We start from the raw sequence: 23,552 nt of genomic DNA, 5'->3' as shown, positions 1-23,552 counted from the left end.
ATCCACAATCTATCTTTTTTACAACACATTTTAACATTACTATTCCTAAAAATAAATACCACAGTGCACCCATCCCAGTGTATATAACAATAGTTACATATGCTACGGGGCTTCCTAATACTTTTATAAATGCCTTAAGAGTAAAGGACTTGCTCTCTTAAAATGTGATTTCCCTCTGACTACATCTTAACAGTAAAAACTACTGATAACTTTGAGATCCAGTGAGAGCAAATGCTTTACCCAGCAAGGAGTCAGTAGCATGTCCTCAGCTGGAGATACTGAACTGTAATGGGAAGGCAGGAGATGACAGCTGCCACAGGAGAGGGGGCCAGTTGACTATTAGGCTTAGCACAGCAGTGGTTAGGATAATATTTTTTTGATTACAAGTAGACATCTGCAGTGGCCTCTCATGTTTGGCTCCTAGCCCCACCCAATGATTGTATAAAAAAACTCAATTCAATTGCAATCCAGAATTCATTAGCCAAAAGCCAAATGGCGATGGTATCACATTCTCTTTTCATTTCTGTGTGGGCGCTATGCCCTTGTTCTAACATGCCTGGCCACAGCTGATTCTGATTGCAGCATGTTTTATTGTTTACTTATGACTTGCTATAGGGTTTAGTTTGTCTTATTTATGAGCCACCATGAAGATATGAGATTTCATACACTGAGTGATGACTCATTCATTGGGTTGGACTTTTTAAGCCCTAATGCATGACATATTTTGGACTAGCTGATGAAAAGCGTTTATTTAAAAAAGCTCTAAATGAAACGAGGTGCATGGAATTAGTTAGCTATGTGTTTTGAAAATCATGATCCTAGTTGGGTTTTTCTGGCTTGACAGTGATTGATTTTTCTGTTTCCTTCCAGTGACATGCCTGTGTGCAGCATTTCCAGTTGCACACAATAGGTGCGGAGCTGATGAGCAACGTTTATAGTGTCTTATGTCTAAACATGTCAGGTGTAACTAGTCTCAGTTCTTCCTTTTGAAGAGCACATTTGGTATTCAGGAACTTTCAGTGCTTTATATGAACTCATAACAAATATAAGATTTGTTCTCTGAGATAGGAAATCACCATTTTAAAAACAAAGCATTTCAATCACATATGAACAGTACTTAATTCTCTTCCTGTGATGATAAAGTTCCTTTGTTAGAAATAAAAATAATAGCGTGAAGTGCCAGCTTTTGACAGATCACATCAAAACATAGTGTGGTCGGTTGGCAGGGACAGAGTGCAGGTGGTACCCTATCCAGTGAAGTCCTTGCATTCGTGTGACAGATCACAGCGATTAGAGAGCTTTTCTAAATTTTACCCTAAAGCCAATAACAGGTCTTACCAAGGGAGCAGGTATCTGTACCCTTCATTCCAGGTCATGAGAAATGTAACTTCAGCCTCAATAGCCTATTGTTATGCTGTGTAGATTTTCCCATTTATGAGTCCTATCAGCAAAACTTTATGCCTTAACTTCAGCTGTAACAATACGTCCCTCTATTTATGGAGAACATTGTTGTGCTTTCTCATTTCAGAATGGCTATGAGGCAATTGCAGGGTGTGTGGGTTACTTAGCATGACATAATTGCATTCCTGTAGCATTAGAAGATATTCCCCAATCTGCAGCAGCAGAAGCACATCCCCTTTCCTGCCTTAGATTAAAGTAGATTATGTCTATCATCACATTTTTTTCAATTTCTACCAAGGGGAGGAAGCAAGCTCTTTACCTTGTATTGGTTTCAAGTGATGTATTTTCTGAAATCAATCTTAGCAAGAGGGAGCGTGCATCCAACTCGCAGGGTAGCTGGCTTTGCGGTGGACTAGCTCCATTGTCTTCTGTGGAGTGGCTCCCAACTGACACGAAGGTAGGCACAATCAGAATTGTGTGCTTGGGTAATTAGGAGTTGACTGTCTTGAAACTAGAAAGATGGTGAGTTTACGAAGTCTGCATTCCCTCTTGTTAAGCTCTGTGCTGTAATTCTGTCAAAATGTTGTACTTGTGTATAACAGTGTTGTAAGGGTGTGGTTCCCCATTGTTTTGCACTCTGGACAGTCAGTCTGATCTGTGCAAAGTAACTGTAAAAGCAAACGAATGGTAGAATTTTGTAACTATTCTGTATGGATGCAAATAACTACATAGGCACAAAGCAGTGGAGCATCAAGACAGGACCTGACACTCCAGGAGTCTATAGCCTACTCTGAAGAATGCCCTTGTTGGTCTTACCTATTGGCAGTAGGTGGCAGCATTGTAAAATACTTCCCTCTTAAATTTAGTTGAGAACCTTAGGTGAGAACCTTAGGTAAATATGGGTGGCTGCTTGCAGAAGTGGACGTTAGTTGTGGTGTGCAATTGTAACCTTCCATTGAGGAAGTTGTGGAGGTCTCATTGACTTGAGTGGAAGCTGAGGTAGGTCCTGAGGCAGACAGTTCTTTTTCCTGTTTACCCAAGCATGAGTAGGTTGGTATTTTTGCCTCTTGGGCTAAGTACAGACAGTCAAAAAGCCTGAGGCTGAATCAATTCAATCTTCTCAGGCTAGTCTAAGCTGTGTAGAACAAACTGATAAACAAGTGAACAGACATTCACTTTTCTTTCTGGACATGCAGCCACATGCCTGCAGTGGCTCTGCCCAGAAACTGGTGGGCACTAAGGCATGCCTCCCTGGTGGGCTGGAGCAAAGAGTTTGGGCCAAAGATAGCCCATCCATGCTGGGGGGCTTGTGGGGGAGGTGCAAAGCGTCCTGGGATGCTGGAGGACTGTGAGTTAATTTGAATCTGGAGGGGATCTGGGACAGAAGTTCAATAAACCAATGTAACTTTAAATTGATTAAGTCTATATCCATCCAGGTGTATCTTAAACTGATTTTGGCCATTTTGAAAGCAGTTTATGTGCACTGAACTTCTTCTGTGTTACAGATTTGAACCAGTTTTTGAGCATTTATACTGGTTTATGTGTAACTTCTGTCCCTAGCCCTGGAGTTTGGAGTGGGGAGGCTTGACTTTTTCTTCACAGCTGTCTGTCTTGCTGGGGGAATGCCTCCGCTGTCCTAACCAAGCAAGACTAATGACTTGTTGCAACTTAGAGAGAAAAGGTTCTTTGGGTAAATCCAATATTTTTTATTAGACCAACTCAAATAGATGGAAAAATTCTTCTTAGCAAGCTTTTGGGCACAAACACCCTTTGTCAGGCTGAAGAAACATCTGCAGATGGTCTGTGCTCTTCCTGGATGAAGTGGTAAAGCAGGCAGAGGCCAGTATGTATGCAAGAATGCCAGTCAATGAAATTGTAAATTGAGGTGGTCAGTAGGTGAGAGACAGGTTGTTGCAACTTATGGTTTTTACATAAGTTCATGCACTGGCTATGCATGGGACACACAGTTACTCATTCAGAAAACATCAAGCTTTATTTTTGTCCCACAGACATTTGGAGGTCATTGCTTTTGTCCTTCTGAAGTGGCAGATGATGTCCTATATAAATGGCAGAGGTAGCAAACAGTGTGCACTGACTAAAAATATCAGGAGGGGTGATTTTCTTAAATGGATGCCTTTGTTCTTTAACGTATGTGCAGACATTACACTTAGATCAATCTAACTAGGGTTAAGCCAATGTAAGTGCGAATCTATTTGGGGAGGTTAGATCTGTCAAAAATGGTCGGCGTGATCTAAACTAATTCACCTGAGGAGAGGAACTAAGCTTGATCAGGAACAGGTTAGGCCAATCCACTGAACATCTACACACATTCAGAGTGCAACCCCCGGCTGGGAAAGGCCAGCTGCTCACCCCAGCCCCAGGGCTATGCGCACACCCTGACTAGGCTACCTTTGGCCTTCTTCCCCCTCTCCCCAAGACAGACAGCCTCTGCCAATGTTTATTCCCCATCTAGTGTTTCGGGCCTGGAAGAGGATAAGAGGCTTCCTTGGAATGTAGCCAGCCCATTAAATGCAGTGTCACCCTCCAGGAGCACCAATGACAACGCCACTCAATGTATTTTGCGGTTGCATTTTATCAGTTTGCAAACACTCATGCATCATATTCTCCTGCTGAACTTGCCACAGTCTAGTGGCACATACCAGCCCATTGATATTAGCCTAACCTCACTAGTACAGGTAGCAACAGCAGATGCACACACTATCAGTCAGGTACATACTAGAGTCCCTGAAGGATTTATACTCAGCTACCACACATGAAAGCTTGTGCCACTGTCTTCACTGCTACTGTTAGGCATGGTAGCTTAATTATGTTAGCGCAGGTGTGCTGGTACATCTGACAGTCGCACCTTCATTTGCTTCCAGACTGTAAGGCACAGTCATCTCAGTAGTCACAGTGGGGACAAAAGAGGAAGCAGCTCCAAGAAAATATTTTTTGCTTCAAAAAGCAAGAGAATAAATAAGCTTGTGCCACAGCTGGAGAACAACTCAGGGAGACCTTCATAGTCACTCCCCGTCAAACAGACTTCCCTTTCCGAAAGGAATCCCTCATTCCCCCAATCCACCCTCATCTCTTAATCCTTTAAACCCAGCTTCCCTTAGGGATATATATGTCTGTGGTCAAAACAGCTGCCTCTGAGGCTTGCCTGTTCCCTTTTCGTCTTGTTCCCTCTTGGCGATTGATGACATCTGGAGGGCCTTGTCTGTAGGCTGACACTTGTGGCAGGTGTTGTGCACCGGGAGTGTTTTCTGTTCCTGTCAGGGGACAGGTTATTACCTCTTTCCTTCTCTGGTTCAATGTATGGTTTGTTCAGCTTAGACATGTCTGCACAAGGTGGCATGTCACTGTAGTGACAAGCTATGGTGACGTAGTGTTGGCAAGCATGAACTGTGAGGCCGACACTACTGCGCAGTAGGGTCGGAAATGACCCGTGTGCCACTGGGACTATGCAGTAATGGTGGTTACTGTGCAGTTGCTTAGTGCTTGCTAAAGCAAGTACTAAATGACTGTGCAGTAACAACCACGCAGATGGGTGCATGTGTAGACGAACTCACTCTCACATCTGGGTCATAGGACAAAGACAGTGTAATCTAGAGCTGAATGTACTCCTTTCTGTATGTTCCTGCCCCTTACTAAGCATCATCAAATTGGTTTCAACATCCTGGTGTTTGCTGGGCAACTGCACAAAACATTACATGGCCTGAACTTGGCAATCTTGTGGCTGTCACACCACACACATCCTGGTAGACTGAGAGGAATATCTCATGCCATCTGTGAGTCTAGAGAGGTAAGATAAAGAGGATGTAGCAGGGAAAGAAGTGAGTGTCTAATTTTCATGCCTACATGCATGCCAATCTCCCATAACCCTGGAGATGCTCTGCAAATAAAAGGTGTAACTTATTTCAGCTTCAAAGGAGAGGTGGAGGGGGACTAGTACAGACATGTGGGAGAGAGCCGTATGAGAGACAGATGGAGAGCCAGCAGGGTCCAGTCAAAAAGACCGCTTAGTGTGAGATTGTCGCTGTCTCCCTGACAGAACAGGAGCAGTCTCTCTTGTTCATGAGGGTGAATGCTGGAGAGGAGCCCTAAACCTGAGGCTGCATGTGGCATCAGGGCATATTCTTATGCTTTGCAAGGCCTCTGTCTATGGCTGACACTTGGAAGAGTTGGTGGCCTGTTTTCTAGTGCAAGTGCAGTCGTTCTCAACCTTTTTTGTACCACAACCCATTTGTAAACATTGATGGCCAGTCTTGACCTGTTGCCTCTCACTCTCAACCCATTGCTCCCTGCCCCCAGGCCCTAGCCCCTCCACCATGTGGGGCAGGGGGTACGTGTAGGGCATGGGGCCCTAAGCAGCCCCTTGCGGGCTGGAATTCTGACAGCCTGCAAGGGCAAAGCCATAGTTTCTGATGCTTTTCTTCTTTAAAGGAGAATCCATTTTTAAAGTTTGTTCACGACCCTTTCATATATTCTTGTGACACACTTTTGGGTCACAACCCATAGGTTGAGAAACACTGCTCTTGCAGCATCTGCACACACCCAACTTGCAGCTGCCCTGCAGAGCCCTGAATCTCCGTGGAGTCCTCTATCTGGAACTTGGCAGAAGACACTGCTGGTTCACCTAATGCAGACTATCTATTCACTGCTAGTTCAGGAGTGGGTCCCAACCTCCTCGGGTAATTGTAGCAATACATTAGCACATCAGACCCAAGGGGGTCCACAACTTCCGCTCCATTGTGTACAGCAGTGGTTCCCAATCTGTGGTACAGGTACCACCAGTGGTATGCAGACAACCTGGTAGTGGTACGCATTAACAGATTTATTATAATTACTTTATATAACACAAATTTGCTGGCGGTACTTAAAGTTGTGTTGTTTTAAATTGGTGGTGCACAACCTGTCAGAGTTTGGGAACCACTGGTGTGTACAGCATGCTAACCATCCAGGGAGCTTGAGCAGCTCCAAACTGCTGTCCTGACTGCACTGTTGAGTATGAGGTGGGAAGCACTGGGTAGGACTTGATGTTGAAACTTAGAATCATAGAAAGTTAGGGTTGGCAAGGACCTCAGAGGGTCACATCTAATCCAACCCCCTGCTCAAAGCAGGATCATCCCCAACTAGATCATCCTAGCTGAAGCTTTGTTGAGCCAGGTTTTGAAAACCTCCAAGGATGGAGCTTTCACCACCTCTCTGGGTAACTTGTTCCAGTGCTTTACTAACTTACGAGTAAGAAAATTCTTCCTAATATCTAAAACTTACTAGAACATGGAGAGGAATCCCAGTGCAAAGCAAAGCACTGTGTGTCTCAGCACCAGCCATGAGAGAACCACTTGTATAATGAGATCAAAGCATCTATATATCTTAACAGCTGTAGTATTTTAGTAAACACACAGCCCCCCACCACGCTAGTTAATGAACAAACACATAAAATATAGTCCCTGCGATGAAGAGCTTATAATCTAAAGAGAAAAGGCACCCAAAGTATGAGTATTAGCCCTGTCCCTTCTCAGGACCTCACTGACTGTAGTTCCATGGGCCTCAGCCCTTTACTTTTATGGGGCTGAAATTCTGTTGTTGAGGCCTTAGACCAGGGCCTGGCTTACAGCCCCAGATACCAACCACAACTTCTTTAGCAGGTCCAGCTCATGTTGGGACCCCATGGGAGTTTCCCTTTCAGAGCCTGTGATCACTTATGTTTGCAATGACACAGAACCAGCATCTTCAGAGCAAAGTGTTATTTATTTTCCTTACGATTACACAGCATTTAGAGAATAAAACCAGCAAGGGGCTTATATTGTATAAAAGAATGTTATTTTTACCTTGGCCCTTGGCCCATCTAATTCCATCTCTTGCAGGGAGAAGCAGCCTGTTTTGCTCACTTCCTCCTATGTCTGTGCAGCAGTCAGACTGGCAGGTTTTCATTAACACCTTCAACAGCTTCTGGTAGTTCACCTCAGCTAGTCCCTTTTTTAGGGTCTTTGTGGTTTTGCTCCCAAGCTTGAAAGGAACCATTCAAGGAGCTTCTCCACACCCCTGAACCCCTTAATGGTTCAGATCTTGTTAGAATTGCTGTTTGAAGGCACAGTCCTCCTGTATCATCCCTCTCCCACTCAGCTTTTTACCAGACCTGTTATTGCCTCCTTTGAAGCAATTCTGTGTGCTCCAGCCAGCAGCAGTATAAAAATAACCAGGGAAATGGAGTCATCCATAATACCTGTAATGACAATGCAGACGGCTCCCGCATCACAGAGGATTCTCCATTGCGGGGGAGGGGAATCGTTCCATTTGAGAATCTGAACAAGCGTGCAAGCTCAGGATCAGGCCCAGTCTGTTTGGTTTGATGTGCCAAGAGCATCACCTTGGAAGGGGCAACCATGGATACACACCTCTGAGCCACCCCGAGGCTGGCAATGTGATTACCATTGTGTGCCTTCGCTTTGTTCCTCTTGGTATTCCAGGCTTTGCTTTCAGAGTGAAACTAATCCTTGCTTGAAGGGCTTGCTGAAAACGTAAGCCTTTCTGAAGCTTTCTAAATATGATCTCAGGTAGGGCATAGGCCTTCTGTTGAGGCTGTACTTTGCTTCTAGTGACCCTAGATTATAAGGGCTGTGAGTTTTTGGGGCTAGTTTTCTTCTTGTCACAGCACAGCCCCTGTGCCATTACTTTTTACCACCAGGCAAATATAATGTATATGATTTATTAAGACAGCATTGCTAGCTGGGAGCACTGTACCAGATGTCAAGCGTGCAATTCCATGCCAGTTAAGCCAGGCTTGCTGAGCTGATTCAGTTTGAATTGGAACATTTCTAGACTGAAAAGGAATTATTTTTAATTTTTTGGCCAATGTGAATCAGGCAGCATGTGACAGGGTGACAGGGCTTTTTCTCTGTTATATCTAGCCAGGTTCAGCTTTCTTGAGGGATGTACACAGAACCAGACAAACCTAGTATCTGCCTTTCAGCTAACCTCACCAGTAATGTCTTTGCTAGCTCCCTCCTTGTGTCAGCATGCTGCATACTGTCTCTTCTGCTTGTAGATTTTGGAGCTCTTCACAAAGGTAGGTAGGTAAGCATTATTGCTCTCTCCTATTTCATTGATGGGGAAGAAGCAGCTCAAGGAAGTTAAGTCATTTTCCTGGCATCACTGTGAGACGGAGACAGTGACAGTGGAAGGACTAGAACAGAGGTCTCCTGACTTCCAGCTCACTAGCTCAGTGTTACCCCTTCTTCACTCATGGGGGCTCCTCTCGCTTGTCAACAGATTAATCTCTGAAGATTAATCTCTTCAGGGCCTTACTCTGCTGTCTGTATACAACCAGATCTCCCACTTACTACATATAGACTGTAGTGCTGGGCTCTCAATACTTGATCCTGTAAGATACTGAATGTTTTAGCCCCAGTCAAACAAAACACAAGCAGATGTTTAGCTTGAAGCGTGTAAGTAGTCCCATTGATTTACAGGGAGACTAGAGGTTTCTGTAGGTTGATGATCACATTGCACATCTCAATACATCCCTCTGTCCCACTCCTCCCCACCCCACCAGCTCCCTGTGTGCCATCCTCCCATCCTCTTTTGCTTCAAGGACTTTCCAGAACCATCCTCACCTGCTTCCTTTGGCCAGGGCCTCTATGTGCAACCCTATTCCCTTATGCTTCCCATTCCCTCCCTCTGACCCAGTCCTATTCTCTTTTCTTTCTTTTTCAGTTAACACTTTTAAATTGTATTGGGAGAATGGGCAGGGCTAAGCCAAGGTGCACTGTTATGCTGGCATGCATTAATGGCTCAGCAGTTACAGAGATGTGGATGGCTCAGCTAAGTAGGTCCAAGAGGCACCAATACCTCCATGGCATCCTCCTGGTGTTGGTCAGATATTCACTGAAAATCAGCAGGGGACTGCCCGCTGATGCCTAACACGTTCTCCAACATGTTTGGGACTGATTAGGTGTGGCATTATAAAGTTTATAGTGTTACATGCAAGCAGAGAAAAGACATCCCATTGAATACAAGCCCTACATGCAATTTAACTCAGATGCTCAGTTGTGTACAATTAATTGCTCAGCTGGAGCAAGACAAGAGTGCCCAGCACCTTTCAGGAGGCAGCACTGGGACAGTATTTGAGAACTGTGTTTTTGATGGTGCAGTGAAGGCTTCTTAGCCATTCCAGAGGGCCAGAAAAGAGCTTTAAAAATCAGCTATTGGACTTACAATTCTCAGGCACATTTTCAGTCTGGTAGTAATATGTTTTGTGAGAACTTAAAAAAATTAAAGGGAGATCTGGGCCTTTTAGAGTTACAAAGGGCAACAGCATTTGGGTGGTTGTTTTTTTTTCATAATTTTTTTATTCATCATGAGAAGAACAGAATGGAAGTGATAGTTATGAATAGTCAGCTGTGTTCTGCCATTCTTACTAAATACCATGAATACTCATGCATTCAGCCATTCCCTCCATCTGCATTCCCATCATAACTGACCCTGCCTCCTAAAGCATGAACTGCCAAGATAACCTAATAAGCTAGTAACCTTTCCCTTTGGTTACAGATAGGTCAGCAATGTTGTTTATTTCACATAAAAGCAGCCTTCTGACTTGTTTAAAAATATATAAACTGTTCCTGTGGAAGACATTCCTTTGTATGGTTCATCCAGCTGTCCAGACGAGGAGCTTGGCCAGTCGTCTGTGCTCAAGCATGTCAGTTTTGTCCTAGAGTAAAAACGAAAAAAACCATCAACAGCAGTAAATAGGGAAGGGCTTTCAGCCAGATTTCTTGAGATCTGCACAGCTTGAAAGAAGCAGTGCATTTTGTTTTGGAGATGTTTAAACCCAGACAGATGCTTCTGAGGGACTGAATTTTGCTACCTAGAGAAGCCCAAGGACATAGGCAACAATGTGTGCCCAACTGTATTCTTAATGGATTAGCAGTCATTTATGACTTGGAAGGCATGTGCAAGTGGCCCCTCAAGCTGTCTAATGAACTCGGTGTAGTGTACATATTTTTGGAGATATTGCATGAGCTCTGGCTTGACCCTCAGTCTTTGAAGTGAAACCCTGATCTTTTCACTTAATTTAAAATGTAATTATTGACATTAAATGTCATTTAACTACTCATTGCCATAGTTCTGGAGTGGGCATTTTTGTAATCAGAGTTCTTGGTGGGAGTTTGGATGGGAAAAGATGATGGGACCAATCCAACTATATTCTAGTACAGTGATTTTCAAACTTTTTTCATTTGTGGACCCCTAAACAATTTCAAATGGAGGTGTGAACCCCTTTAAAAATTTTGAATGGAAGTGTAGACCTGTTTGAATTGTAAGTGTGGGTATTGATATACTTTTGATTGATCACAGTTATCTTTTACGGACGCCTTAGACATAGTCTGAGGATCCCCAGGGGTCCACGGACCACAGTTTGAAAACCACTGTTTTAGTACATGGAAATGAGCATGCATTTATTTATTTCTATATCTCAGCCCAAAAGGTGCCTGTCCAATGTTGTGAGCTATCTCCCATCACATAGGAAGCTACACTGCACAATTAAGCAACAGTTATGTTAACCCTATTTCTCCTGAGACTCTATTGAATTTTGTCTATATTTCCTCCTATACTTCCCAAAAGACCCAGGAAAATAGCTGACCCTTACAGAAGGTCCTGAAGAGGAACAAGTCAGGCTATTTTGGACCAAGAAGTAGAGGGAATTCCAAAATCCAGAGGCTGTCCCAGGGAAATCCCTGCCATATGCTCCTCCCATGCCTGTTAAGGTGGTAAGGTAGAATGGCAGAGGGAGTAGGCGTGTCTTAGGTCATTTACAGCTTTGAAGGTCAAAATCAGCACTTTAAATTTGAACTGAAGGACAATCTGCAGACAGCACAGATCCCAAAGCAATGGTAGCATGAAATACTCTCAGCATGAAACTGCTCACTAAATAGGCAGCTTCATTCTTCACTGGTTTCAGCTCCTAGATGTACATAAAATACAGTATCACTCAGTGCGGGAGCATAAGCTCGAAATGGTAAAAGCATACATGGGAAGTGTAAGATCTGTCCATACAAAAGAGAAGGTGGTAACACTTCTGGCCAAGAATTGAAGAAAATATCACCCTAGCTGTTAGCTGCTACTTGATTCTCTAAAGCAATTGCTGGCATAAATAGACTACCAAGTTACAGGCTTAAGAGCAAATGGTCACTATCATCTTCACTATAGACATCTCCACTGGATTGCATTCAACCAGCTTGTTCTCACCAATGTTCCTGTCTGGGTGCAGGGTAAGAATATGGAAGGCAAGGAGAGTTAGAATAACCAGAGTGCCCACAGCTCAAAACAAACTGATCGAATTTTTACAGATGCTATTGTAGAGGCTAGGAACTTTTCCCCTTCCCAGACAGCCACTGAATAAGACTTCCAAAAATATCTTTAGGATGCAACCCATCAAATCAGTGCTAAGCCTTAATGAATTGTCTTCCCTTTTCCTTCTGCTGGCATAGGTCACCTTGAACCAAGGTGGCCTGTGAGGTCAGAGCTGTGGAAAAGGACGCTGAAGGGCTATTTCATTGATAAAATGAGAAAAATGTTAGGCTCCCTTTTAAAGCTGGGAGTGGAATGGCAAGAAGAATATTTCTGCTCTGTACTGGGGAAACTTGGCTGCTTGTATGAGCCACGGAGGTTTAATTCTGTTTAGTTTTCCCTAAATTGAAATGGTGGGTTTTTTAAAACACTGCTTCAATTTAGGGAGAAGTAAACTGAACTAAACCCCCTTGGTGTGTACACAAGGATGGGGGCCCAATCATTAACTGCATCTTTGGTGGTGGGGCGGGTGGGTGCGAATGGCCAGCAGGCCAAGCGGTCCCTGAGTTGCACAGGGGGCCCCCCAGGTGGCACCTGCCTGCTGGCACCTGGCCTGGGCAGTCCTGAGGGGCACTGCAGCCACAGAGAGAAGCATTGCCGCCCCCCGCGGCCACAGAGGGAAGCACCGCCCTTTCCCCCTCTCCCCCCCAGCCACAGGAGGAAGCACCAGGCCCCCACACGGCTCAGGCAGGTAGGCAGGCTCCGGGGAGAGGAAAAAAAAGATCAGGCTTGCTGCTTTTTTTTTTCTTCCCTTCAGTGGATCCTGCCTGCATAGGCTGCCACCGGGTCCCACAGCCCCTGAGCTGCCTGGGGCCCATCAAGCCCTGAGCACGTCGGCTTCCAGTGCCCCGTGCACTGTTGCACTTTGTTAGGTAGCAAACTAAAACACCTCGGAGGTGTTTTATCTTGCTACGTACCAAAGTAATTTAAAGTGGAATATGCTGCGGAGAGTGCGAACAGCAACACCATTAAAGTGGTGCAAAAGGGCATTTAAGCTTCTTTAAAGACCGATTTTGACACTTGAGATGCAGTGCTGGTTAGGAGCACAAAATGGTGACACAGGAACTCCTACTAATCATGTGACTGTACGCAAGTCATTTAGGGAGTGTTTTTTTTCAGAGGTACAAACCATCAGGAGCCCCTGCTGAAATCAAATTAAGTTTGACACCTCCAAAAACAGCCTCTTAATGTCTCAATGTGCCTCAGTTTCCCCATGTTTAACATGATTGGAATAATACTTCTCTTGCATGGGTATTGGGAGGATTAGTTAGCAGTTGTCCAGTGCCTTGAATGTGCTAAGTACTAGGTTTTACTTTGTAGCACTTTTTGTACATGTGCTTTTGTTGAAACAGACAATGCCACACTGTGTTTGCTTAAGACTATTACATGCTGAAGACCTATAAATGTTTTAAATTGACTGCTAACTTTCCAAAAATGTCTGGGTGCTGCAATCCTTGTCCTGGCATCCATTGCCCTGACAACTCCCAAGTCTCAGGAACCCTTATGGGTAGGTTTGACAAAGGGCTTTAGAAAGGATATGGGCATATTACTGTTTTTTCAAAAGGTATTGCTGCTGAGATGGGATGCAGCTATAAAGCAGTGTGTGTCTTTTAGCTATACTGTGGGTACTTCTGTTGAGATCAGTTATTTGCTCATGTATTAGGGCTATAGATATATTTTAAGTGTACTGTTCCCAACTGGAAAAGCGGAGAACAGTAGATGAGGGTATTGCAAAAATAGAGGGAAAAACAGTGCCAGAAACAGAGCAAGTTTTCGTACCTCCAAAATCTAAGTCCAAAATCTTTATTTACTAGGAATTTCTCTCTCTCCAAATGTTGCAGAAGTTAGATTAGCATTCGATATTACTTCTGCTTCTTTTTCCTCTGTAGAACAAGAGAAGTTGTCGCTAAAGAATACAAAAGCTTTTTGATTCTGATATGCCTGGTATCCTAGATGTCTGGGCTCTCTTTCATAAGCAGTAGCTGATCTTGAGTGATCCAAGAGCACATCATCACATGAGACTGTGATAAAGTTGGTTATTATGAAGCAAACCTCAGGCTCCATGAGTCAGCTACTATCATGTGCTGTCAGCTTACTAATTTAGTGAATTCCAGTAATGGCATCTCCCCCACACCCTCCTGTTGTAAGTAAAGTGTTAAAAGACCACCCTTTCCTGAAATAGCAAGAGTTCAGAGCTGCTATTCCCTACTACTATCACTAGTCTTCCAAAAAACTATACACTAACATGATGTCCTTTTGCAGAGGTTTGCCTGGAAAAACATTTCTTGAGAACATACAGCTTTTAATTAGGGGGTAAGATGAGAAGGGTTTGGAGGGCTAAGAAGGACTTCACTTGATCTCCCAGATCGCTCATTTGACTCCAGCTGTGCACAACAGATATGTCCAAGATGTACTTTTACAACCAGAACTCTTCAGGGGCATTTCATGTTGGTATCTAGATGCTTTTGTCATTAGTGACAAACTGGGTTGCAGAAGCGAATACGCCACGCTCATTCTGGGTGTATGCATTATGGTATTTTCAGCCTAACTGATTTGGGAGAGTGATTTTCACAGTTGTCACTTTCCTGTACACCAGACACACCCAAACCACAAGGGAGCATTACAGACAGTACTCAGTTCCTCTCGTTCTAAGAGCCCTCCCCTTCCCCTGAAGCAAAAAAGAGAATTTCCTTCAAATATTAGTAATACAGGGCTTATGACACCCATTTCAGTACTTTTGATTCCATCAGCGAAATGGCAGTGGCATAAGTATTACCTGGTGAAGTGCGATGTGGACACAGAAGGACGTGTCATTCTTGTCACATGGTTTTAGCACCGTGCTGTATGTATAACAATGAAGTTTTTTTCCCAACAAAGGACTTCAAGCAAGAATCCTACTGACTTTAGTAGGACCCCCTGCCAAGGCTGGCACTTTTAACTTATCTTTGTCTCTTTTTCTTATTCTCAGTTGCACTGTAATCAGTGTACTACTGTGTACCTATTCTTTCATAGCAATATTTTCATAGGTTTTTTTTTTTTTTAGTAGAGGAGGATTCTTCAGGTTCAGTTTTCCATTGAACTAGTATGAAAAAACAGTGAGTAACAGCATTTTCAAAATGGTGGGAAAACATCATTCTTTCAGTTGCTGAAGGTGAAATTAATAATGACAATGTTCATCCCTCTACGTACACATTTCATTGAGCGGTAGAGGAGCTGGCGAAGAAAGATGGTTGCCATCTAGAACAAATAAAAGAAACCGGATCTGCTTTTGAATGCAGTGTTGAAAAATCGCTCTCTGTACATACACACATTTACTTGTGCAAATATACATGCAAGGTATTTCTCTCAGGCATACATTAGTACACATGTAATAATATACAGTGCCAGGAAGGTGTTTCAGTAAGTGTGGATGTTTGGGTTAGCTCGTGTTTTTGTTCCACTGTCTCCTGATGAAAGTTCAAAACGTTCATTTTTGTTGAAATGGCTTCAAGTTTAGTTTATAAGTAAATCAATTTTGGGGGCTAAATATGGCCCTGGGCACAGTCCTGGTACCTGGGCACTACACTGGCAAGCTCTTGGCAGCCTTGGAGGGAAAGTGATAGGAAGCAAGTCAGAGTCACAACTACAACCGCAGGGTGACAGCTGTGGCTGAAGTTCCTGCACATTGCACAAGAATCCTACTGATCTATGGTTGGCTTTCAGGTGGCTGCACAGCTCCTATTCCCGTGGAGCTCCTTCCACCATTGCCTTCAGAAGACATCTTTTTGTCCCTGGTCAGGGCAGCTGCTGCTGGAAACCTGCTTCTGCTCCAAGTTGGATCGGTCTCTTGGTGCATCATATCTCATTGGTAGACAGCAAAGACAAGCGAGCTAGATTCAGTTCAGGGCCTGAGCCTCAGACTGCCCATAGCACTTAGGAGTCATCAGGGATCCAAGTTTTCTGTTTCCCATGGAAAAAATGGAAAACCTCACAGATTTCCCTTTTCATGGAGAGAAATGCAGATTTTTTCATTTTAATGGAGATACCCATGGATTTTCCACTTGTGCAAAGAGCTCTGCAGCCTGGCAGAGCTCCACCCAGCCTGCAAGAGGTTGTTGCAGAAAGGGTGGCAAAGCCAAAGCCCTGTCCGGAGGGGGAGGGAAAGGGAAGGGGTGGGGCTGGAGACTCTTGACTCAGCCAGGGCTTGGCTCAGGCTCACTTTCCCTCTTGGAGCCTTTGGGGTAAGTGGGGCATCCAGGGGGCTGGAGGCCAGCTGGAGGCCCCCTCTGGCAGGGGACTGTCAGTCAGGAATGAGGGGTGCCAGAGTGGGGGGGGGCTGTGGGCCAGGTGTGGGTGCAGGTGACTGCCAGGGCTGAGGGTGGGGTTAGGGGCTGCAGAGGGAGTCAGTGGGGTGGGTGGGGGGCAGGGCAGGGGATGTGGGTGGGGGCAGGGGAAGCGGGAAAGTGTCTGCGGGTGCTCTTAGGCCAGCGTGGCACAGCCCAGGTATCATCCCTGCGCCTCGACCGGGATGGGCAGGCAGGCAGGGTTTTTTGCCTGTGTGCCTGGTAGTGGTGGGGAGCCAGGGCACCTGCCCTGCCTCTCGCTCCAACAGGGAGGGGGCCGTGGCCATGGCCACGGCCATGGCACCTTCTCCACCTCCTACACGCTACAACTGCATAGTATTAAGCAAGCTGTGGAAATGGGCATTTGGAACTAGGTGACCTTAAGTGGTTGTAAGAATAAGAGTCCACTAAGAAAGCAGTATTATTTATTTACAGTTGTTTACCTGCCAACCTGTTCTGGACTACAGAACTTAAGCCTTAGCATTTAAAAGTGCTTTAAGCTGTACTTTGTTTTTCTTTCCCCTTTGTCCTATAATAAACCTGGCTTTTGCTGGTATGTTGCAAGGGAGAAGTATGTTCATTCAGGACACCCCAGTTTAAATCTAGTTGTCCCAGGTTTCTGGGTGGGGGCTGGAGCCAAAGCTAAACTTATCTGAGACCACCCAAAACTTGAACCCAGCCCTTATTGCTGCAACAGGTGCAGGGAGCAGAACAGCAAGGGCCAGCACTGCTTAGAGCCACAAAGCAGCACAGGGGACAACTGCAGCTGGACCCGTGTCCTGGTGCAGGGGGAAGCTGCTGCTGGAAGGGAGCAAGTGGGGGATAAGTAGGGGCTGCAGGTCTGGAGTGAGGGGCACTGGCAGGGCTGGGGGGTCTGTGGCTTAGGAGCAAGGGGCAATGGCATGGGCAGGGTCAGGGCACTGGCATGTCAAGGCTTCTCAGCACCATAAAGTAGCAGGGTGTGGCAGGGATAGCTGCAGTTGGACTCGGGTCATGGTGCAGGGGGGCGCTGCTGTCAGGAGGGAGGGAGTGAGGGGTACCAGCAGGGTTGGGGGGGGCACTGTGGCTTGGGAGTGAGGGGCAACATCATATCAGGGGTGCTCAGCACCGCATTGCAGTATGGTGGGGGCAACCACAGCTGGATCCGCATCCTGGTGAGTGAGGGCAGCAGCAGGAACTCTGATTTTCCGTGATGAAAATGCCAAAATCTAATGCTAAAATATATAGGTATTTAGACTTTATTTTATTATAGTGATTGGAGCACTGGTAGGCTTCCAAATTGCTTTATAACTTTAAATATATCAATGAAACATTGTGTGCAGCTGATACCTATATATAGTGGCCTTTCATTTTTATCACAGATTTTGTGATTTTTTTATCAGGGAATTTGCGATTTTTTTATCAGGGAAAACCAGGATTCCCGATGGATAGTCACATGAGGAAAAAGATTCTTGCAAAATTATTTATTTGTGGCTGTGTGCACAATTCTCTCCGGTTCGAACTGGCTTGCGGTGAGGGAAAGAGAGAGCAGTGAGAAGATGAATAAGAAGCAAACTTGCTCTGAGTCTTTTCTGAATTTTCTATATGGGGCTGGTGCCAAAGGTGAACTCCTTTAGAGAGGTTGAGCAGACCTCTTTTTACCATATTTAAATTGTTGGAGAAAGTAAAAAATTAAACATTTCTTAAATATTATTTTTTTTTGGCTCTACTTCCTTGGAACAGGCAACAGCAAAAATGGCTGTGGTCAAAACTTGGCCTTCAGCGTGGGTACTGTTCTTCATAAGGAATGTGTGCTTTGGTGGGTGTGGAGTGGGTGGGAGCTGGAATTAAAAAGTTATAAACAATTGATAGATCTTGATGTTAAAAGGCTGGTACGTGGAATGGGGTTAACCTCCCCCACTGCACACACTAGCCAGAAGGATCTACAAAAATATAAGATGAAGGGTGAGGTGTAGAATAGCATCTGAAACAATCCTACTTTATGGTTTCTGTCCTGGGTGGCACTGAGCTGTACCAACTTGTGCCTAGGGAGAACATGCAGCCTGTTTTATCTTTGGCACCGTTATCTCATTGGCAAGGCCTTTCTCATGTACAGCACTACATCCACGACAGCAGTAGGCTAGGTTCTGATGTCCTTACTTAGCTCTTACTCAGCATTTGATCCAATAATGAAGGACAAAAGGAGATCCCTTAGACCATAAAATGTGGCTCAGTGAGTTTGCTTCAGTGTCATATGTACAGTGCACCAATGGCCTGAACGCTAGTTTTTTCTAAAGCAGGAGATCGTGTTTCTTAGTGGCACAAAGCATTTCACTCTGTCTGCAGTTGAGGCTTGGGTTCAATTCTTGATGTACCTCACTTTCACCTTTGTTTCTGGGGTCTCATCCTATTTCCTAGCAGGGACCTTTATGCCATCACAACCACATTGTTTTGAAAAATGCCTTCTTGCAGTTTACTCTGAGCACAGAATAAAAGCTTTTAAAGGACATAACTGGAATTCAGCATTCTAATTTGGATGTAGAGTGTCCAGATAGCTTTGCAAAATGTACATTTTATTTATAATGATGTAATCAATGTTTCCCTTGATGGACTTTTTAGCATCCTCAGAGTCAGTCACAGAACAGGCAAGGAAATAAGGTGCTGATATATTTGTAAGGCCTATGAACATTGACTCTGATGTAGCAAATGTACATATGTACTTACCTTGTAATCCATGGAAGTACTTCTGTGGGAAAGGTTGAGTAGGTATGTGAGCCTGGGCAGAAATCAGGGCTGCTGTCCAGTACCCTTTACTGATCATATATTTAGCACCAAAATCTCACCAAAGCAGAGAAAATAATATGACCCCACCAAATAAGGCAGTTCTATTAGTTCTTCCCTGCCATGAGTCAGTAGTCAATCACAAAGTTTACTTGTGTTGGTAGGGAGTGGCGTGCCAATAAATGTCAGATATGTAAAAGGTAAGAGTTGACACTTTACTCAATGATTCTGTTTAAAAGAAAGTCTCCTTTTGATTGTTGTTTTAAAAAATGTTTACTGGTAGTAGATCATTAGCACTTAAAAGCAAGTATTGGGGCCCCAGTGTGCTAGATGCTGTACAGACTCCCTGGCTGGTTGCAGATGTCTGAAACCCCCCCCAAAAAGTGTTGCTTTAAACCCGGTGTGCTCCCACACTGAGCCCAGCAGGTGCCCAGAAGAGGCAGTGACTTAGACCCAGCTTGCCCGATGTCTGTATAGATTGGGCACTTTAGTGAGGCTTTTCTGGTGCTTTTATCTAATTGCTGATTAAATCAGTGATTAGATAAAAGTGCCAAAAAAAACCCCACTTAATCACCCAAACTATACAGATGCTGTGGAGCTGGGTCGAATTAATGCACTGCTTCTTCCTGTAAACTTCAGGGGTTTTTTGGTTTTCTTTTTAAACATCTGCAAGCAGCCCGTTTCTATCCTCCACAGCCCTGTGTTGAACCAGCAGATGCCTGTGGAACACAGGCCCTTACGCTTATCCAACCTGTTGTATGTTTGGGATGGTTCTCTCTGCCTACTACCTTTTTAACTTCCAGCACTAAGAAACTGTATCATCAGGCTCCTCTGAAGAGCTGGCAGGCCAAATAGACGAGAGAGCTGAATGCGTTATCTCTATTGTACAACGAGGAAGCAGAGGAAAGAGATGGTAGGGCCCCATCTTGCTTATCTTTAATGACTTGTATGCCTGTTAGCGTGAGCCAGGGCTAGATGAATTGCTCATAGTCCAGCAGGATGTCTGTGGCAGATGAAGGAACTCAGCCTTAAGGCATGGCTATATGGCACAGTGTATTGCTACTCAGCCAAGCTCAGGTGCTAGACGCAGGATAGCTACATTAAAACAGCAATCTTCCTAGGCTAACAGCTTCTCACCAGAGCAAATTAGCTGAGGCGGTGCCCTTTGCTAACTTGGCTATAATACTTGTTGGTATCCAAACTAGATTCTTTAGCTCAGGTACCTGCATATAGCACTAGCATTGTGCCGTGTAGATAGCCCCTTAGTTTCTAAAAGCTGTGCGGTACATTAACCACAAGGCCATTGGTTTTCTCAGTTTCTTTTAATAGGCAATTGAAAGTTTATTGTATTTATGTTTTTTTACGGTTAGATTTGCCTCTGTCCAGTTTGAATGTTTAAATTAAGGTTCCAGGTTTGATTATTACAGCTGCTAAACTTTTACCTTAGTAGGCAGATTTCTGCCTCTAGTGCAGGCTGGGCCCTAGATTTCACTGATGAAGGCTGTAACAAGTCATTTGGGAGTAGACAGAGCACTGCCATCCTTGGGGAAGAACAGGAGGTATTTATGGACTACATTTATTAGAGTAGCCACAAAAGGCTGCAGCTGAGATTGAGACATAGATAAAATGTGTGTGCCCCCCCCCGCCAATTTGAGTTATAAGTCCCATCATTTTAACAACATGATTGCTTGGCATAGAAAATATGCCCCTGCTCTAAGACTTCGGGTGCTTTGGGGATGTGCCCGGATCCCATGCCCTGGTGCATAACCACTAGCACCGCTGGATTGATACGAAATCCTGCTGTAGGCAGCCAAAGCTACTGTTTGGCCCCTATGGAGCTGACCCAGGTGTGGGACAGGAGCAAACTGAGCTGTTGAAAATGAGGGTTTAGAGCCTTTCAACACCAGGGGTTTTATACCGAGGCAGCTGTCTGGGGGAACAGCTGGAATTGAGGTGAATCTCCAGGGCAGGCGAGGTCTGGAGCCCTGATCCCACCAGATCTAAAGCCGGGGATAGGAAGGCAACACCCAGAGGCCTCAAACCTATGATGCCAGCCACCATAGGCAGATCTAGGATGTTGAAGAGGGGAGCGCAGATGGTGAGGTGCATCATCCCATATGAAAACACTTCTTTTTCTCCAGTTAAAAAATAAACCAGAAGCTTTACTAGGACGCTAGGGGCCTAGGGCTGCATTATTCTGTTAAGATCCAAGCAAAAACCAGTGTAAGTTGGCATGAGTTCAAAACAACCTGCAGGGCTGGGAAACAGGAATATCCTTACAGCAAGCAGCTCAGGGGCAGCAGCGCTGCAAAACAAAGGCTTGCTTGAGTAGTGGGACACTGACTGAGCCTTTGAGAAGAGGGGGGTAAACCAAAGGCTCGCTTGACTAGTGGGACACTGAGACATTGAGGAGAAGAGCAGTGTAAACCCCTGGGGCACGAAGAGCTTAGTAGGGATCGGTAGGTGACAGCTCCCCCCTGCCCTGCCCAAGCGCAGCCTTCCCCCAAGCAGGTCCCTCGGGCAGAGAACAGCAACCCCCCCCCGCAACCCAGAGGGAGCGATGAGCAACGCGGGGAAAGGGCCATTCTGCTGCCGGCGAGTCACGACTCTGAGCGCAGGGGCTTTGAGGCCTCGGTGTTTTTGGAGCAAAACCAAACCAAACCAAACGGCCTTGTGCAAGCCGGCCAGGTCAGGCCTGGCGCCCCTGGGCTGGTTTGGGACCGAGCTTCGGTCAGCGGGGTCGTGCTGATGCCAGGAGGGGCAATGGTCTCGAGCTGAAGGAGGGAAACGTAGGGCAGAGAAACCTCCCGGGCAGCGGGATGAGGACTGGGCGGGGCGGGGCGGGGCGGGGGTGCGGTGTGTCCGCGGCGCTCACGCCCTTGTGCTGTCCGTCCCCGCAGCGCACGCGGCAGGCGGCGGCAGAGCGCAGGTGAGCGAGCGAGCGGCCGGCCGGGCGGGCGGAGCGCAGCGGCGGGAGCGGCGCTACATCAGGAGGCGGAGCCATGAGCACGCAGGCGCGCGGCCAGGGCGCGGGCAAGCGGAGGGACGCGACCAGCAGCAGCAGCAGCAGCAGCCGGCGGCCGTCCGAGCCGCAGCCGGATCCCGCCATGCCGGTGACGGAGAAGGACCTGGCGGAGGACGCGCCGTGGAAGCGGATCCAGCAGAACACGTTCACGCGCTGGTGCAACGAGCACCTGCGCTGCGTCAACAAGCGCATCGGCAACCTGCAGCACGACCTGAGCGACGGGCTGCGCCTCATCGCGCTGCTCGAGGTGCTGAGCCAGAAGCGCATGTACCGCAAGTACCACGCGCGGCCCACCTTCCGCCAGATGCAGCTCGAGAACGTCTCCGTGGCCCTCGAGTTCCTCGACCGCGAGAGCATCAAGCTCGTCTCCATCGGTGAGTCCCGGCCCGGACCCCCCTTCCCCTTCCCCTTCCCCTTCCCCATCCCCATCCAGGGTGCCTGGGGGGCCGCCTCCCCGCCGCCTTCCGCCCCCGGCCCGGGACGGGCCCCGCTGGCCTCAGGCACCCGGGAGGGTCTGTGCCCTCCCCAGAAAACTCCTGGTTTTAATCTGCCCCCTTTGCTTTGGATGCTGCTGGGATCTCGGTGTGGTGGGGGGAGCTCTGCCCTATGGGTAGAGGGACTCGCAGGAGCGTAGGGCTGGGAGGGACTCGGGCAGGGAGGACTGCCGGGGTCAACTAACGCCAGCGACGTGTGCATCCAGGGTGGCGGAGATGGTTACCGCTCCCAGCAGCGCTGCCCTTTGCTCTGTTGAATGCTGTCTGACTTTTTTTTTTTGTACTTGGTGACTCTTCATCTGACTGTATTTCCAGAAGACGGGGCGTATAGCCATTCAGTACTGCCACTGGTTCCTGTGCTGCAGTTGCCTTGCAGGCTTGCTAAAATATTACACTACCAGGCGACACTGGGAAATACTTATAAATGTGTTAACCTGAAGAATGCTGCAAAGTTCAATGTAACCTGAAGTCTTGGTCTTGGGCTGTGGGCTAGATGGTGTTAGCCCTGCACCCCACCAGGGCTGACAGGCTAACAACACTGCTGTCCTGCTTCTTGTACCTTTAGAGAGGCAAAAAGAAATGCAAAACTCTAAAACTTTAGAGAGGAGAGGATTTCTGTGGACAGAAATCCTCATTCATCCAGAACTTGCAGGTAAGCATGGTCATATCCCATGGAGTGAAATAGGGCTGCTGGTTATTTGCCTAAAATTAGGCAAATGGCCATATCCCATGGAGTAAAATTAGGCAAGAAAAATCCCCCTCTTTTTTAAGAGGCATTGTGGGAGTTGGTGCAAATCAGAATTCCTCTGGTGTGGAAGTGACTTGGCTTCTGACTAGAAGAATGTATAAATTCTTCTTCTACTTGAGTGGTCTCTCTTATGCTTGTCGAAGTCTGTCCCAAACATGCAGCTGGTCCAAAAAAAGGCAGAAGAAATCCTGCTTCTCGCGTATTGCCTGGACCAGGGCTACAATGTCACTTTTAGTACCGTAGCTAGCTGAAGTATGTGTACAGCACTACATTGTGCAGTATAGACATAGTTCTAGCATTGTGTCATTCTTCTAATTCTACCCAGTAGCATTTGTTAACTGTTAACTCTTAACTACAGGAGTATTTATTGCTGCCTGGGGAAAGTGTCTGTGGAAATCTGAAAAGCCTTAACTTTTTAGTTGCTCTCAGTTCTAACTGGACAAGACACT

The 23,552-nt window shown here is 46.1% G+C and overlaps 1 protein-coding gene across 4 annotated transcripts in view; it reads left to right on the top strand.

The window, feature by feature from the left end:
- FLNB (filamin B) overlaps positions 1-23,552 on the top strand; it is a 134,801-nt gene that overhangs the window by 8,513 nt on the left and 102,736 nt on the right. For all 4 annotated transcript variants that reach the window (XM_006272199.4, XM_006272201.4, XM_006272200.4 and 1 more), the window contains exon 2: positions 21,737-22,235. In XM_006272199.4, coding sequence (XP_006272261.2) covers positions 21,839-22,235 — 397 coding nt within the window. In that variant the 5' untranslated portion in view covers positions 21,737-21,838. The remainder of the gene's footprint in view (positions 1-21,736; positions 22,236-23,552) is intronic.

Source organism: Alligator mississippiensis, chromosome 12 (assembly GCF_030867095.1).
Source record: "Alligator mississippiensis isolate rAllMis1 chromosome 12, rAllMis1, whole genome shotgun sequence".
NCBI classification, from domain to species: Eukaryota; Metazoa; Chordata; order Crocodylia; family Alligatoridae; genus Alligator; species Alligator mississippiensis.
Note: the sequence above shows the minus strand (reverse complement) of the source record. Positions and strands in the feature narration are given on the sequence as shown.